This window comes from Zonotrichia leucophrys, chromosome 13, assembly GCF_028769735.1.
Source record: "Zonotrichia leucophrys gambelii isolate GWCS_2022_RI chromosome 13, RI_Zleu_2.0, whole genome shotgun sequence".
Taxonomy (NCBI): Eukaryota; Metazoa; Chordata; class Aves; order Passeriformes; family Passerellidae; genus Zonotrichia; species Zonotrichia leucophrys.
The window spans coordinates 16,371,037-16,386,904 of record NC_088183.1 but is presented as its reverse complement, the minus strand read 5'-3'; the positions used below and the strand labels follow the sequence as shown (position 1 = coordinate 16,386,904).

The window sequence follows — 15,868 nt, the reverse complement described above, 5'->3', positions numbered from 1 at the left end:
TGAGCAATGGCAGCAGCGGCATCTCAGCCCATTCTCCTCCTGGCCATGCAGCTCCCTTATCTGCTTCCAACTTCCATTCTCTTAACAGTGAAAAATGAATTCTTAAAAAATTCACATCAGAATTAGCAGGCAGATGAGAGCTGGCCGCGCTCCGCTTATTAAGATGGCAGCTGCAGATAAACAGATGTCGACTACTATCATCTCAATGCCCCCTCCAAGCCAAATCCACCAAGATCCAGGCCCCTGGGCTCTCTGGGCCAGTTTGCAGCACTGCCTGAGCCGAGGCAGAGCCCCCACTCCCTGCAGACAGCAGGGCACCTCCGGAGCGTGGCCAGCCCTGCGCACGGGCAGCAGAGATGCTCCCTATCCCCACCTCCTGAGTTTCCATGGAGCAGCCAAGGGAATGCAACTTATGAAAGGCTCTATGTCTTGTCTGCGGGCAGTACTGAGACCGCGCTGGCCCCAAGCCAGGCTCCTGGTGGCCCTCAGGTCCCAGCCCTCGCAGTAACCCAGAACCCTGCTCCCTCCCTGCAGCTCTGCTGCTGCCCCTCAGCCATGTCCTGCAGCCCCACTCCAGCTGTGCCTTCCTGTGCACCCTCTCTTCACTTGAGCAGATGTGATATCCCTGGGACCTGCCTGCCCACTGGCCCTGGGTGACACTGTGAGCTCCTCCATTCAACCCTCCCTCCTCCCTACAGGAATCACATGTGGGGTCAGTGCTCCTGGGTTGTCCCTGCAGCCAGGCAGGAGGGGAAATGGTGACGAGAAGAGTCCCGTGCACTCACCTGGAGGACGGAGTGCCCCACAGGGCTGTTTTCAGAGAGCTCTGCCTCGTACAGGGCCTTCTCAAACTTGGGTGCATTGTCGTTCATGTCCAGGATGGTGATGCGGAGCAGGGCACTGCTCGCCCGAGGGGGGTTCCCCCCATCCTGCACCTTGATGGTCAGATCGTAGGAGTCCCACTGCTCCCGGTCCAGGTTCCCCATGACGATCAGCTGGGGCTGCTTCTCATCCTGGTCCTCGGCCACCTGCAGCCCAAAGAGCTCCTGCGCCTCCGGACCAGCCATCAGCTCGTAGGAGGCAACACCGTTGGGGCCCGAGTCCCGGTCCATGGCCAGCGGGATGGGGAAGAGCGTCCCGACATTGGTGTTCTCAGGGATGGAGAGGGTGAGGACAGGCGAGGCGAAGTTGGGGGTGTTGTCATTGATATCGAGCACCTCGATCTGCCCCTCGAGCAGGCGCGGGCTGCTGTTGGCGTTCAGGTTGGTGATGGACACCTCGAACTCCAGGAAGCAGGGCTCTCCGGGCAGGAGGTGCTGGCACTCCCGCAGGCTCTCCCGGTCGATGGAGGTCTCTGTGGTGTAAATGTCCCCAGTCTTGCCATCCACACGCAGGTACGGGGCCCCCACTTCCAGCTTGTAGAGGTGCCCCATGTCTGGTAAGCCGTAGTCAGAGGCCAGGCTCCCTATGAGGGTGTTGGGGGGCTGTTCCTCCTGCACTTTGTAGACCGCACGTGTCCCCGAGGCCAGGGCAGGGAGCTGGCACAGGAGCCACAGGCCCAGGCAGGATGCCAGCGGGTTCATCCTGCGCTGCAGGGGAGCTGCAGGAGACACAGACACCGGAGGTTAGCGACCAGCCCCCTTCCCTGGCTCACCCCTGCGCCATGCGGGGCCGCACACGGTCCTGGCACGGCTCCCCAAGGGAAGGGGCTGCTGGGGCCGGCTCCTGGCAGCCTCCAGTGCCCTGAAGGACCCGTCCCAGCTTGCAACGTTCCTGCAACGCCCTGCTGGAGTGAGTAACCCTGTCATTGAAACCTCAGCCCTGCCACTTGCAGGAAGCCACTCCTGCCACTGTCCACCCTCTTCGTCACCACACCAACTGTAATTAGACCCAACGAGGCACACTAACAGGGTGGACTGCAGGCAGCCTGCTGCCAACAACCCGATGGGAGCCGGCCAGACTCTGAGACAGCTTCTCACCACCCAAACACAGGAGCATTGTGTGCCACCAGTGCAGGGGCACTGCCTGCCATGCATGGCAGGGACACACGGGCACTGCACGCAGCCGCCAGCACTGCAGAAACAGGAGCACCAAATGGGGAGTTCTGCCTGCTCTGCAGGGATGTGGGGCTGACACCCATCCAGCACTGCAGGGATGTGGGGCTGACACCCATTTGGCACTGCAGAGATGTGGGGCTGACACCCATCCAGCACTGCAGGGATGTGGGGCTGACACCCATCTAGCACTGCAGGAATGTGAGGCTGACATCCATCCAGCACCGCAGGGATACAGGGCTGACATCCACACGGCACTGCAGGACCATGGGACATTGAAGGGATACAGGACTGACACCCACTCAGGGACACAGGAGCACTGCAGGGATGCAGGGCTGCCACCCGTGCAGGGATGGAGGGCCATGATCACTGCAGGGATGCAGGGCTGCCATGCACCCAGCACTGCAGGGACACGGGGCACTGCCAGCATACAGCTCCCTGCCATCCATCACTGCCTGCACTGCAGGAACAGCAGCAGCCACCACTCTGGGGACACCGGACACTGCAGGAATGCAGGACTGCCGCCCATCCAGCACTGCAGGAACACGAGGCGCTCCAGGGATGCTGCCTGTCCAGCACTGCAGGAACACCAAGTGCTCCAGGGATGCTGCCTGTCCAGCACTGCAGGGCACTGCAGGGCCATGGGGTGATGGTGCAGGGCTGCCACCCCTCCAGCACTGCAGGGCTGCAGGGCACCGCTGTGGCAGGAGCAGAGCAGCGCTGCCCTCGCTGCACTGCCAGCACAGTGGCACTGCCAGCCTCGCACTGCCAGGTACAGAGGCACCACCCACCCGGCACTGCAGGGATGCAGGGCCCTGAGCCTCATCCCTCCTGCACGGCCTGTGGAGCACTGCCACCCCCGGTGTCCCCGCAGTCAGAGGGACACGGGGTCCCTGCCCAGGCTGCGCTGCAGTGCAGGAGCCCCCAGGCAGCCCCCAGCAGTGCCCAGCCCCGACTCACTGCAACGGCAGCACAGCATCCCCCTCGCTGCACAGTCACTAGGCAACCCCACACCCTGCGCCAGCAGCTCCTGTTCCCTTCCTCACTGCAGACACACTGTTCCTTCCTCCCTCCCACTCCAGTCTGGGACATGGCACGCACTGGGTGCCCACCCCGTGCTGGTGCCCACCCCGCTGCTGCAGTGCAGTGCCGGGAGCGCTGCCCCCCTGCATTGCAGAGACACCCCTGCACCGCTGCACCCCTGCACTGCTGCACCCCTGCACCACTGCCCCCACCACGGGTACCTCTTCTCCGTGCCCACACACTGCCCAGGCCATGCCAGCCCCACAGGCTGTCCCCTCCTGTGCCAAGCCACATGCCCTGCCACCAAGCCCCTGTCTGGTGCTGTGCTTGGCCACCAGCTTTCCTGTTCCATTCTGGGAACATATTTTCTGCCTCCAGGGTCCAGGAGCTTCTGCTGAGCTGTGAGCATAAAGTGGTTCAACACAGCTCACTGGCACCCAAAAGCCCAGGGATTGGATGCCCTAAAATGAACAGCCACAAACATCTGGCAAGGCTCCACAGCATCACCCAGCTCTCGCCACTCCCATCACTCCCTCTCTCCACACTCTGCACCCAAGGACAAGCCAACACTCTATGGGCAAGCGCTCCATCACCATCCCCCTCCATGGTGCCATGCTGCAAGTGCCAAGTTCCTGTTTAGCCTGGCATGGTATGGACCATCAGCAAGCAGAACATCCTGCACTGTGCTCCTTGGTACTTCCCACAAGCCAACAGCTCCCGGTCCCTCCACCCCTCTGCTTCCCCATGGACATGGGGACATGGATGAGATGAGCTCTGCCTCTGCAGTGGAAATACATCTCCATGCCTGGAGAGGAGACTGTGGCCCTGGAGACAAGTTTGCCTCTGCTCCCTTGTCCTGCCCCTTCCTTTGTGCAGAGCAGAGCCATCCCCAGCTGGCTGAGGCCGTGCAGAGCTGCCCCAACCAGCAAGGGATGTGTGACTCCAGGAGGAAGGGATGAGGAAAGAGAACAGGACATCTTCCATCCCTGGACCGGGCTGAGGATGGAGGAGGTCAGGAGCCAGGCAGAAACACAACAGATTTTTGCACCAGCACGGGCAGTCTGTGCACACATGTGTGTGTCCGTGCTGGGTGTGCACTGTGAGCATTCCAGAGTGAGCACCTGCCCGGAGCACGGCCCTGTGTCCATAGCTAAAGGCACACTGTCCCACCTGTGCCCTGGCAGGGTGTGCAGCTGTGTCCCACGAGGCAAGGAGCACATCCCTGCCCGCTCCGGGCCCGTGTCCCGGGCGTGAGCTCGGGCTCCTGCACGTGTGTGCGCCCCACACAGCCCGTGTGCCCGCGTGTGCCCGCGTGTGCGCATGCCCCTGTGCACATGTGTGATGTCACCCATGCGGGGGCACAGGCACCTGGGTCACGCTCGTGTCTGCCACCCCCCGGGTGTGCTCACACCAGACCCCCTCACCCAGCTGCCTCCATGGGGTGAACCTGCCCCGAGGTCTGCCAGCCCTGCGCTCCTGTAAGTGAGGACAGGGAACATGGGCAGCTCCAGCTGCTGGGAAAGGGCTCCTGGAGGATGCCCGGGCTGGGAGAGGCACCGTGCCCGCTGCTGGGCTGTTTGCACTGGGCTGGGCCTGGTGCTGGTGACGTAGCCATATCCTGACTAAGCCCTGGTGCGAGGTGAAAGATCGCCAGGAAAGGGGAAAGTCTCAGGGCAATGCTGGTGCCTCACATGGCTGAGGGAGGGCCCAGCAGCTGGAAATGCCAGGAACCCTGTGCCAGCCTGGAGGAGGAAGGGTGTCACCCAAAGGTGCCCAGCACCCAGGATTTCTGCTCCAAAACCAGGGCTGGACTCTGATCCCCAGCGCCATTCCTGCAGGTGAGGGAAGGCACCCTGCAGAGCAGGGAACTGCGAGGAGGAAAGGGCCTGACAGCCTGAGGGGCTGGATGGCACGAGGGGCCCAGGGCTGGGCAGGATAAGGAATCAGCAGGGTCAGGAATCCTGCTTGGCACCCAGGCACCCAGGGGTGTGAATGACACGGTGAAGACGTGAGAGCCCAGAGCTGGGCGTGAGGAGGAGGAGGAGGAGGAGGAAGCCTCCACAAGCACGTCTGTGCAGGAGACACAGGCTTCCCAGGGGCCAGTCCAAGGCACCAGGCTATTTTCCCATGGGATCTAAGGACCATCCCACACTTTCTTCTCTGGTGCCAGGCACCTTTTTCCAACCTGCTGGCAAAGCACAGAGCACTTAAAAATAAAAGCCCCTCCCAAAACAACTATTCCTCCGCACACACAATTCTCCCTACGGGGAGTGTGTGAGAGAGACTGAACCACATGAGAGAGGCGTTAGTCACGCTGCTTAATGCATGACTGGGAAGCTCTCGGAGGACAGTGGCATGCAAAATCCGACAGAATTCAGCCATCCCCACCAAAAAAAAACAAGCCTTAATGAGAGAGGTTATAAAGCGCCGCAAATTTAAGCAACTGCTTGAACAAGCCTGTGCTCCCTGTGATTCCCACAGCCTGCTGGCCCCGTTCCACGGGAGGCAGCGCCGCTTCGGCAATGGGCACCAAAGTCCAGCCTCTCCTCGCTCCCAGCCGCTGATTGCGTGGCTCGGAGCCACGGCTCACAAGTCTGTCCAAAGCCTGCACTGAGCACACAAGTGCTAATCCCCCCTCCACGCTCCCCCCAGCCCGGCTCCGACACCCGGAGCTGGAGCGAGCAGCAAACAGCTCATCGCAGCTCCACGCGGAGCTCAGGGACCGTGCGAGCCGAGAACGCGGCCGCTGATGGTCAGTCCTGCGCCGAAGGCACGGCTGGGCTGAATCCTGGGTATTCCGTAGCACGTCCCAGGGTTTGCTCCATCTCCGGCCGCCACTGCGGCTGCTCGGCGATTCTGCAGGCTGGGCCCGAGCGCCGGGAGCCGGAGCACCCTGCGAGGAGGAACCCCGCTGGCCTGGCAACAGCGTCACCCCAAAACCATCCCTGAGGAGCTGGGAGGCGATGAAAAGCCGGCAAAGCCCAGGGCCCTCCCTCCTCTCGCTGCCTTCTCCACATCCCTTCCAAGTCTGGCAGCCGGCGAGGCAGAGACCTGTCAGAGCCTCCCTGGAGCGGCACCCTCATCCTCCAGCCGTGGGTTCCCCACATCCACTCCGGACTCTGTCCCCCCCGCCACCATCCCACCCTGCACCCCGGCTGGAGAGCGGCCCTGGGGCAAGACAGAAATGTCGCGGGCCTGGAACAGCCCGGCAGGGCCGCTGGGAGCCGGGCACAGCGGGAGCGGCTCCGCTCGGGGGATGCAGCCGGGAGGGTCGGGGGGACCTTGGGGAAGGGGCACAGGGTCCCCCCGGCCTCGCAGCGCTCCGCGGAGCCGCTGCTGCCTCTGCGGGGGCCGGGAGGGAGGATGGAGGCCGGGTGCGCTGCCGGCCCCGCGGCCGAGGCTCCCCCGCTCCCCGCGGCGCTGCCCGGGCTGAGGCTCCGGCAGCGGGCACGGAGCGAGCGGAGCCACCGCTCCCTCAGGCGGCTCCGGCAGCCCCGAGCACACGCACAGAGACACGCACGGACACACGCACGGACACACGCACGCAGACACCCGTGACAAAACCACGGGAGCCGCTCTGCCGACACCGGCTCCGCGCTCAGCCCCGCGTACCGGGAAACAGGGATCCGCCGCGGCGTGGGCAAACACAGCCCGCTAACACACTGGGAGCCGACTGACACACTCGGAGCTGGCTAACACACTCGGAGCCGACTGACACACTCAGAGCTGGCTCACACACTCAGAGCCCGCTGACACACTCAGAACCCGCTGACACACTCGGAGCTGGCTGACACACTCGGAGCCCCTGACACACTCAGAGCTGGCTGACACACTCAGAGTCCTCTGACACACTCGGAGCCTGCTGACACACTCGAAACCCGCTAACACGGTCGGAGCCGGCTGACACACTGGGAGCTCGCCGACACACTCGGATCTCTCTGACACACTCGGAGCCCGCTGACACACTCACCGCACGCACACCCGTCACACACACACAGCTACTCACACAGACACACGCACCCCACTCGCGTCCCCGCACCCCGGTGTCACACGCACCCCACGCGGACACCCCTCCTCACCCCGGAGCCCCTCGCTCGCCGCCGCTCCGGCTCCCGCACAGCCCCGCTCCCAGCCGGCTCCCGGCTCACCCGCAACTTGTGCGGCTCCCACGCAGCCGCGCACCCCGCGGGCGCACACACCCAGGGCTGGACGAGGGGCACACACCCAGGGCCACCCCCACGCGGAAAAACAAACACCCCGAAACACGCGCGCACCGCCCGCCACAGCCGCCCTCCCGCACCTCCCGCCCGCCCTGCGCTGTGCGGGGCTGGCCGCGCTCCGCTCCGCGCCGCACAACAACAAGTGGCAGCGCCGGGCGGGACCGGGGACGAGCGGGAGCCGCCCCGCTGTGCGCGGAGCCCCGCGCAGCCCGGCGCGGAGCGGAGGGATGCGGGATGCTCGGGAGCGGGATGCTCGCCAGCGCCGCTCCCGCCGCCGCCCGGCCCCGCGCTCCCGCACAGCGCCGAGCTCCGGCGCGGGGCATCCCGCACCCCCCCGCGGCTGTGCCTGGCTGCGGGCGGGGGTCCCGGCCCCTCCGCAGCTCTTACTTGGATGGTGCCGGCGCTGCGCTCCGTGCCGAGCCCCTGCGCGCTGGTCCCGCGGCGTCTCCATCGCCTCCTTCCCACCGGGACCGCGCTCCCCCCACCCCCCCGGCTCCTCTCGAGCGTTATCCACGGATGAAATCAAACGGAAAAAAATACTGGGAAAAAAAAAAGGAAAAAAAAAAAAGAAAAAAAAAAAGAAAAAAATGGGGAGGGGGGGCAAAAAATATATAAATGTCCCGTGGGAACCGCCCCCCTCCCCGGGCCGGGGCTGCGGCTCCTCCGGCGGAGCGGCGGCTCAGGCTGGAGGCAGCCCCGGTGGGCAGCTCGGTCCGTGCCCGCCTCCGTCCCTCGGTGTGTGTGAGGATGTGCAGGGGAAGCGCAGCGCAGGCACGGCCCCTTCCCCCCCCCGCCCGCCGCTGCCTCCGCCTCTCGCCGCCGCCACCACGGGGAGGTGGAGCTCCGGCTCCTTATCAGATCCCGAGCCCGGCCGGGCTGCCGGGACCAGCGGGCAGAGGCTGCCGGGCAGAGCCGCCCGGCCCGGGGCTGCCGGCACCGCGCCCAGCGCCGTGCCCGGGGAGAGCGGGGGTCCCCGCGGTCCCCCGGATCCCCTCACCCCGAGGACCTCTCCGCTCCGCGCCCGCACACGTGCGGCTCGGGTCTCCCTCCTCACTCCCCTCTCGGTGCTCTTAATAATTAATTCGCTCGTTTATTCTTCCAGCCGGCGCGCTTCACAGCCCCACAAACCCCGTGCACACGGCAGGGACCCGGACCAGAGCAGCCGGGAGGGTCCCTCCGTGTGGCACCGAGCTCGGCGGGGGCTGTGCCCACCCACCCCGGCCTCTCCGGCCCAGCAGGGCTGAGGGCAGGCTGCAGAGCCGCCCTGCTGGCTGCGGGGCCGGGGCTGGAGCCGGCACACCTCGGTGAATCACGGCTTTATTTATCGCGGGGTGTCGGGGCGCAGCAGGCACGGAGCTCCTGCGGCTCCCAAAGCACCGCGAGCTCCCAGCGCCCCTGCGATGCTTTCACAAGCTGCTCTCCCTCAGCTGGCTCCTCACCCGGCACCTCGGATGGCCCAGCCAGGTCCCCGGGGCCTGGGGACAGCGTGCTCTATCCAGGGCTGCCCCTTCCCGTGCTGCCTCCGCCGCCTCCGCGCTCCTGCAAGGAGCGGCCGCGCTCCGTGCCGGGGGCTGCAACCGCAGCCCGACCCTGCCAGAACCCTCAGCACCCTCCGAGGGTCTCGCAGCCCGTGGCGCTGCCCCTCACCCGCTTTCCGGGCCGGCTGCGGCGCGGATTTCTCGCCAGGATGCTGGAAAGTCCTTCCCGCTCCGCCGCAGCGAGGATGGGAGCGCGTCTCCCCGCTGAGCTACGCCAACCTGTTGCGCAGCGCCCTTCGCTGCACACATGCTCAGCTCGGCTGCATGACTGCACCATCTAGAGGCTGCGCCTGCCTGCTCGGAGCAGCCCGGCTCTATCGCACCCCCTAAATCGCCCCGTTTTCCCCCCAAAATTGCCGTGCTTTTCTCCCAAATCTCCCCGCTTTTCCCCGGCAACAAGCGGGTTCAGGCCGTGGCAGGGCTGCATCCCGCTGGGCAGGAAAAGGGGGCTGGCGAGTCGAGCCCAGCTCTCCTCCCAGACTTTCTGCTCCTCTAGAGATGTCGGCTCCTCCGTGTGTATGTGCACGGTTTTTTTCTGAGTGTCAATTCACATGAAGCCAATTTAGCAGGAGATGTGAATTGAGAAGCCGGGGAAGGTCACAGCCCACCTTTGGGGCAGGGAGAGGAGCTGTGGGGTTTGTCAGGCTGTGCCCTGCTGATCCAGCGTGAGCTGGGCAAGGAGAGGGAAGGAAATTCTCCGGAGACAAGGGGAGATTTGATGGATCAGTAACTGGCAGCCCTCCTTGGGGGGACAGAGAGCTGGGGAGAAGGGAGAAACCGAAAGAGTGACCCCATGGATCTGAGGCTGCCCGTGGAGCAGGGACAGCAAACTTTAGAGATTGCTGGGGACCAAAGGTTTGCATTTCACAAGAGTCACGGGGCAGTGAAGGAGTCGATGGGCAGCAGCACAGGGAGTGCCGGGGAGCTGGGCACGTACAGGGATCACTGGATGCCGCTGGTTTGTGGGACACCCGTGACTGTCACCTCAGCCTCTGATCACACATGTTAGGTCCAGGCTCTAGGAATGCAGGGGAAATGTGGCCTGGCATCAGGAGCCACCTCTGTGCAGCCCAGGGGAGCAGCCTGGCAGAGCCTCTGCAGTGCCAGCAGCACCCGTGGCCTGGGGAGCAGGGGGGACACCATGTCCAGGCCCTGCTGGCCTGGCATCCCAGGGCTGCCTCATCCATCTCTGCCTTCCTCCTCCACCCCAGTGGCTTTGAAAGCCCCTCCCAGAGTGCTCCTTGCCCTCTGACAACACAGGAAGCTTGCTTTTCCCTGTACTTCCTTCTCCTGAGCGTTATTGTAGAATCCAAGAATGGTTTGGGCTGGAAAGGATCTCAAAGACCATTCCACCCTTGTCTGGCAGGGGCACCTTGCACTATCCCAGGGTGCTCTGAGCCCCATCTAACCTTACCCTAAACACTTCCAGGGATGGAGCACCCTCAGCTTCTCTGGGCAACCTGGGTGTCACCACCCTACCAGGGAAGAATTCCACCCCGTGTATGTAGCATCTCCAGATGAGTCACCCATCCTCACCTTGTCTTCACCATTCCCAGAAAGCAGAGCCAGTCTGAGCAACAAGAAGCCCTGAGGCTGCAGCTCTGTCTGCAGAGTTATTCGGTGAGCCCCTGCAGGGCTGGCAGTGCCACCGCCCCCGGAGCTGCTGCTGGAGGCTCTGCCTTGCCCCGAGCTCCGGGTCCCCCGTGCTGGGCTGCCCTGGCATCACACAGAGGCAGCAGCTCCCTGCTGCCGGTGGGGCCTTGTCAGAAGAACAAAGCCTGCGAGGGAAGAGCATCCAGCTAAATCTCTGGGAAAGCGAGAAGAAAGGGAAACACGGAGAGCAAATGAACCTTACAAGAGAATAAATACCCCCTCCCCAACACGCACACGCAGCAACCTGGCTGCCGTCTGCTGCAAGGAGTTCAAAGGCTCCTCTGTTCTCTCTCTCATCAGCTCTGGGCTCCGCAGGAGAAGCAGCAGCTCGGATTTGGGCAGCAAATGCTAATAACACAGATGTTCTGACAATCCGCTTGTTTCTACAATTAAAAACAAAAAGATCCTCAAAACCCAAATGCGAGGAAATGAGCACATTAAAGAACTTCTCCTCCGCTCGCCTCCTGCGTCACCGAGGGCTGCAGGTTTGCGGGGGAAGGAGCTGGGTGGGCGCAGCCCCATCCGGAGCGTCGGTGGGATGGAGTGGGAGCAGCGCGGCCCTGGGATGGCGGCGATGCTCTGACCAAGGCTGGGATCTGCTGTGTCCCTGGGACCACAGCAATGCTCCAGCCACAGGCTGGGATCTGGCGTGTCCCTGGGATGGCGGCGATGCTCCGGCCAAGGCTGGGATCTGGTGTTTCCCTGGGATCACAGTGATGCTCCAGCCACAGGCCAGGATCCAGAGCATCCCTGGAACTGCAGTGGTGCTCAGGCCACGGGCTGGGTTCCAGAGCATCCCTGGGATTGTGGTGATGCTCCGGCCATGGGCCAGGATCTGGTGTGTCCCTGGGACTACGGTGATGCTCTGTCCAGGGGCTGGGATCCAGAGTGTCCCTGGGATCACAGCGATGCTCCGGCCATGGGCTGGGATCTAGTGCGGCCCAGGGACCGTGGCGATGCTCCAGCCACGGGCTGCGATCCAGAGCATCTCTGAGACTGTGGCGATGCAGTGGCCATGGGATGGGATGTGGAGCATTCCCTGGGACCATGGTGATGCTTTGGCCGTGGGTTGGGATCCAGTGCAGCCCTAGGAGCACGGTGATGTTCTGGCCATGGGCTAGGATCTGGAGCATCCCTGGGACTGCAGTGATGCTCGGGCCACAGGCTGGGATCCAGCGTGTCCCTGGGAGCATGGCAATGCTCTGGCCAGAGACTGGGATCTGGTGTGTCCCTGGGACTGCGGTGATGCTCCAGCCATGGGCTGGGATCCAGGGGATCCCTGGGATTGTGGTGATGCTCCAGCCAGAAGCTGGGATCCAGGGGATCCCTGGGATCGTGGTGATTCTCCGGCCAGAGGCTGGGATCCAGGGCATCCTTGGGACCACAGCAACACTGTGGCCAAGGCTGAGATCCAGGGCATCCCTGGGATGGCAGCGATGCTCTGACCAGGGGCTGGGAGATAGGGCATTCCTGGAAGCACGGCAATGCTCCAGCCACGGGCTGGGATCTGGAGCATCCCTGGGACTGCAGCAGTGCTCTGGTCACAGGCTGGGATCCAGCACGGCCCTCAGACAGCAGCAGTGCTCTGGCCACGGGCTGTGGGCAGCCAGCCCCAGCTGGGATCCAGCGAGGAGCTGCAGGGCTCCCGTGTTCGCTGCCTGTCTTGCCTGTGGGATGCTCGCTGCCAAATTATTGGGAGATTGTTTTTATTACTGTTTTAACTCTTTTTTTAACCTTGTTTTTCTCTTGGCTGCTCTTTCACTCACTCATTAATTTTGGTATTTTTCTCACGGTATATAACCCCTGTCACGGCTGCCATGGCAACAGGAGGGAATGTGCTCAGCGCTAAAATATCCTCTCAAAAATAACAAAAATAAGACAACAGAGGCAGCTTCTGTGGGCTGCTGCAAATGCAGATCTGGCCTGGCTTTGTGGTGACGGAGGATGAAAGATCCTGCAAGCTGGGGAAGCCCCTGAGCCCTGGTCCTCCCACAGCGCTCGGCCCACCCCACATCCCAGGGCACAGGGCTGGGAGCTCCTCCTGGAATGTACATTGGGGCTGAGCATCTCCACTCTCCTCATCCAGCCCTGAAAGCTCTTCCCAGCCTCAGGAGCACTGTCCCTTGTCCCTTAGGGCCACATGAGCTCCACCATTGCCACACTGGAAGCTCCTCCTGGGATGGACATTGGGGCTGAGCATCTCCAATCTTCTCATCCAGCCCTGAAAGCTCATCCCCTTCCTCAGGGACCTTTCCTTAGGGACCCTTCCTCAGGGATCACTGTCCCCTGTCTCTCAGGGCCACATGAGCTCCACCATTGCCACACTGGGAGCTCCTCCTGGCATGGACATTGGGGCTGAGCATCACAGACAGCTCCTCCCCTTCCTCAGGAAGCAACATTCCCTGGATAATGAGGGGAAAATGTGGGTCTAGGCCTGGAGAAGGTGGTGAGGGCATTACTCAGGCGGGGTTGCTGGTGTCCCATTGGTTTCCATCCACATGTGCATCCCTGGGACAAGTCCCCTCTGGTGATGTGATGTCCCCAGCCTCAGGAGCTGCAGACAGCATTGGTGGCAGGGCCAGCAGAGCTGTCACCCAGACCTGTCTGTGTGTGACAGGGCTGGGGGAGAGAGGCACTTGTGTTGATAGAGCACACTCGGATCTCTCCGAGGCATTTGACTTCCTTCCACCTGACATTTTGATTAAAACTTGCATTAGAAGGAATTAACAGGGCACAGATGAGATGGATTCAAACTGCTTCCCTGGCAGATCTCAGAGGGGGCTGCTAATGGGGAGAGAGCAGAAAGGAGCATTATTCCCACCTCCTTCCCCCGGGGCCCCGCGCTTCGGCCGCTGCTATGAAACATTTTTATCAATGATGGAGATGAAGAGATGAAATCTTTGCTGGGAAAGCTGGAAAATGACACCCAGAGCGATGAGACAGAAAGGGAAGAGGATGTTTTCAGCTGGTTAAATGGTCAGGGGGTGTTTGACTGCAGATATCCGGAATAGATCTGTGGCTGAAGGTTGGATTTGAAGCCCTCAGGCTGGATCTTGGAAAGCAGCGACTCTGGACATGCCCATACAGGCTGGGGAGAGGAACCCTGGCTTTTAACCAGCAACCAAGCCAGCTTTAAGCCCTCCCAGGAATATCTGCCTGGTCCAGCGATGCAGATTTGTCTGTGAAAGGGTAATTAGGGATCATTGTGTGCTGATGTGTGGGGGCTGCAAATCAGTGAACAGCGCCCTGCTGGAGCTCTTTGTCTGCACCCACACTCGGGGATGGCAGGGGAACACCAGAGAGCTGGGAGGAGCACGCAGACCCGACCACAGGCTGGGAAAGCCAGGCCTGGGGGTGTGATGCTGCTAAAACTCTGTTATCAGGTGATCTGAGCACCTGGCCTGTGTGCTCCCACACGGAAAACAGAGCGGGGAGCCCTCAAATCCCACAGCAAGGAGGAACCAGAGCAGGGCTGGAGCTGAAGAGAGGCAGATTGAGCCTTGGATTGAAATCCAGCATCCAAGTGGTGAGAGCATTTGAAGGCTGGAGGAGCTTTTCTTGGGAAGATGATGGGCTCACAGCACTGCTGCAGCTTTTGTCACCAGATTAGATCTCACTTTTAAAAAGAAACCATTTAATCCTGGGAGCAGCCCTGAGGCTGAGGCGAGGATGGGCTGGGGTGAGTGACCTGCCTGGCCCGATCCTCCACCTCATCCCTTCCCTCCACAGGGAGCACAATGTCTGCAGTGCCCTGCAATTATTCAAGCACTGATTAATCAATGCCCTGCTCCAGGGTTCAGGAAGGTTTCTACAGTCCCCACCCATCCTCTGCGGCACCAGAGAGCTCCTCAAGAAGCAGCAGCAGTCCCAAAATGAAACCCTGTGGGCTGATGGAGCTTTGGTGCTCAGGGCCTGAGCTGATCCTGGGGTTCAGACTGGAGAGGAGCTTCCCTGGCACTCCCAGGCTGTTGGAAACCCGTGGGATGCTCCAACAGCTTCCCCAGGCTGGGAGCCACCCCCAAGGGCAGCTCCTGCTGTTCCCAGCACTGTGCCCATGCCAGTGGTCTGGGCTGTGCTGGCCTCCCTCCCACCCCTGCCCCTGACACTCTCTTTATTCCCAAACCACTCAAATTCCTGCTCTTGGGTGTAAGGAAGGAGTGAGTGGGGCTGTACAGAGGTGTGGGGTCACAGAGTCATGGAATCACAGCATGGTTTGGGTTGGAAGCGGCCTTCAAGCTCATCTCAATCCAAAACAGGGATGTCACCCATTGAATCACATCATTCATGTCCCCTGTCCCCCTGGGCTGTCCCCATGCTGGGCTGCCCATGGCCTGGCAGCAGCAGGTTTGGGAGCAGGCACCTGGCCAGGATTCTGGTGTTTCCTGTCCTTCTGGGGCTGCTGAGGCTCTGGCAGAGCTGGGGAGAGGCTGGAGAGCAGCAGGAAGGGGGAAGCTCTCAGGAAGTGCAGCCTTAGGAGGAATGAGCTGAGTTTCTCACGTCCTGCTGCTGAGCTGGCCTCGCCTCCCCTCCTCCGGGGATCTGCTATTCATTCCTCCTCCGAAGGAGAATTACACCCATTTCCTGCTTTTGTTAGGGTCCAACGGTCTCCTGCCTGAAATCCCACCTCCAGCTGCTGCTGGGAGATGGTCCAGCCCTGGAGACAAGCAAGCAGGCACCGGGGAAGGGAAGTTTCCACATCCTCCCAACAGGAGCTGTCGGGGAGCTCTGACCTCCCTGCACAGGATCCTGCGGCCCAAGGGAGCAGGAGCAGACTCAGGGAGGGGAGACCAGACCAGACCTGCCCTGCCCGTGACTGGCACGGGGATGGGACACACAGAAACCTCTGCTCAGGCTGGGACTTGCCCCTGGAGCCTGGGCTGGGCAGGACAGGAGCAGCTCTGGGCATGGAGAGAGGGAGAGGCTCATCCCCATCCCAGAGAGGAGGGACCCACGGCCAGCAGGGCTCTGTGGGCTTTGGGGACAGATGGGGGCCATGGGAGGGTGCTGGGTGACAACAGAAGGGCAGGGACTGTGGTGAGGACAGCAGGGTGAGCGTGGATTTGGCAGTAGGGACACACTCAGGGCAGGGTTAGGGCATGGGGACAGCAGAGGAGACAAGGGGCACAGGGAGCCAAGGTGCCACGAGCACCAGCAGGGCAGGAACAGATCCCTGTGGGCATGGAGGGCAGGAACTGGCAGCCCTGGCACTGGGATGTGGGCATGGAGGGCAGGAACAGGCAGCCCTGGCACTGGGATGGGGAGAGCAGGTCTGGGAATGGGGAATGGGCAATGGGAATGCACTGAGGGCAGGCTCTGGGTCAGGTCATTGTCCCTCTGGAGCTGGCAGTGGCAGGAGCACAGGGGCTGGGGAGGGGAGGGG

The 15,868-nt window shown here is 62.4% G+C and overlaps 1 protein-coding gene across 3 annotated transcripts in view; it reads right to left on the bottom strand.

Annotated features, from left to right (window-relative positions):
* The window catches only part of PCDH1 (protocadherin 1), a 58,164-nt gene extending 49,100 nt beyond the window's left edge, over nt 1–9,064 (bottom strand). Inside the window, exons 1-2 of one of the 3 annotated variants that reach the window (XM_064724596.1) lie at nt 8,945–9,064; nt 786–1,600 (exon numbers count right to left, since the gene is read on the bottom strand). In XM_064724596.1, the coding sequence (XP_064580666.1) occupies nt 786–1,583 (798 nt within the window). In that variant the 5' untranslated portion in view covers nt 1,584–1,600; nt 8,945–9,064. Of the gene's footprint in view, nt 1–785; nt 1,601–7,684; nt 7,873–8,944 lie in introns of those variants that run through there. The other 2 variants (XM_064724597.1, XM_064724595.1) reach the window with 2 other exon arrangements.
* Nucleotides 9,065–15,868: the final 6,804 nt, after the last annotated feature.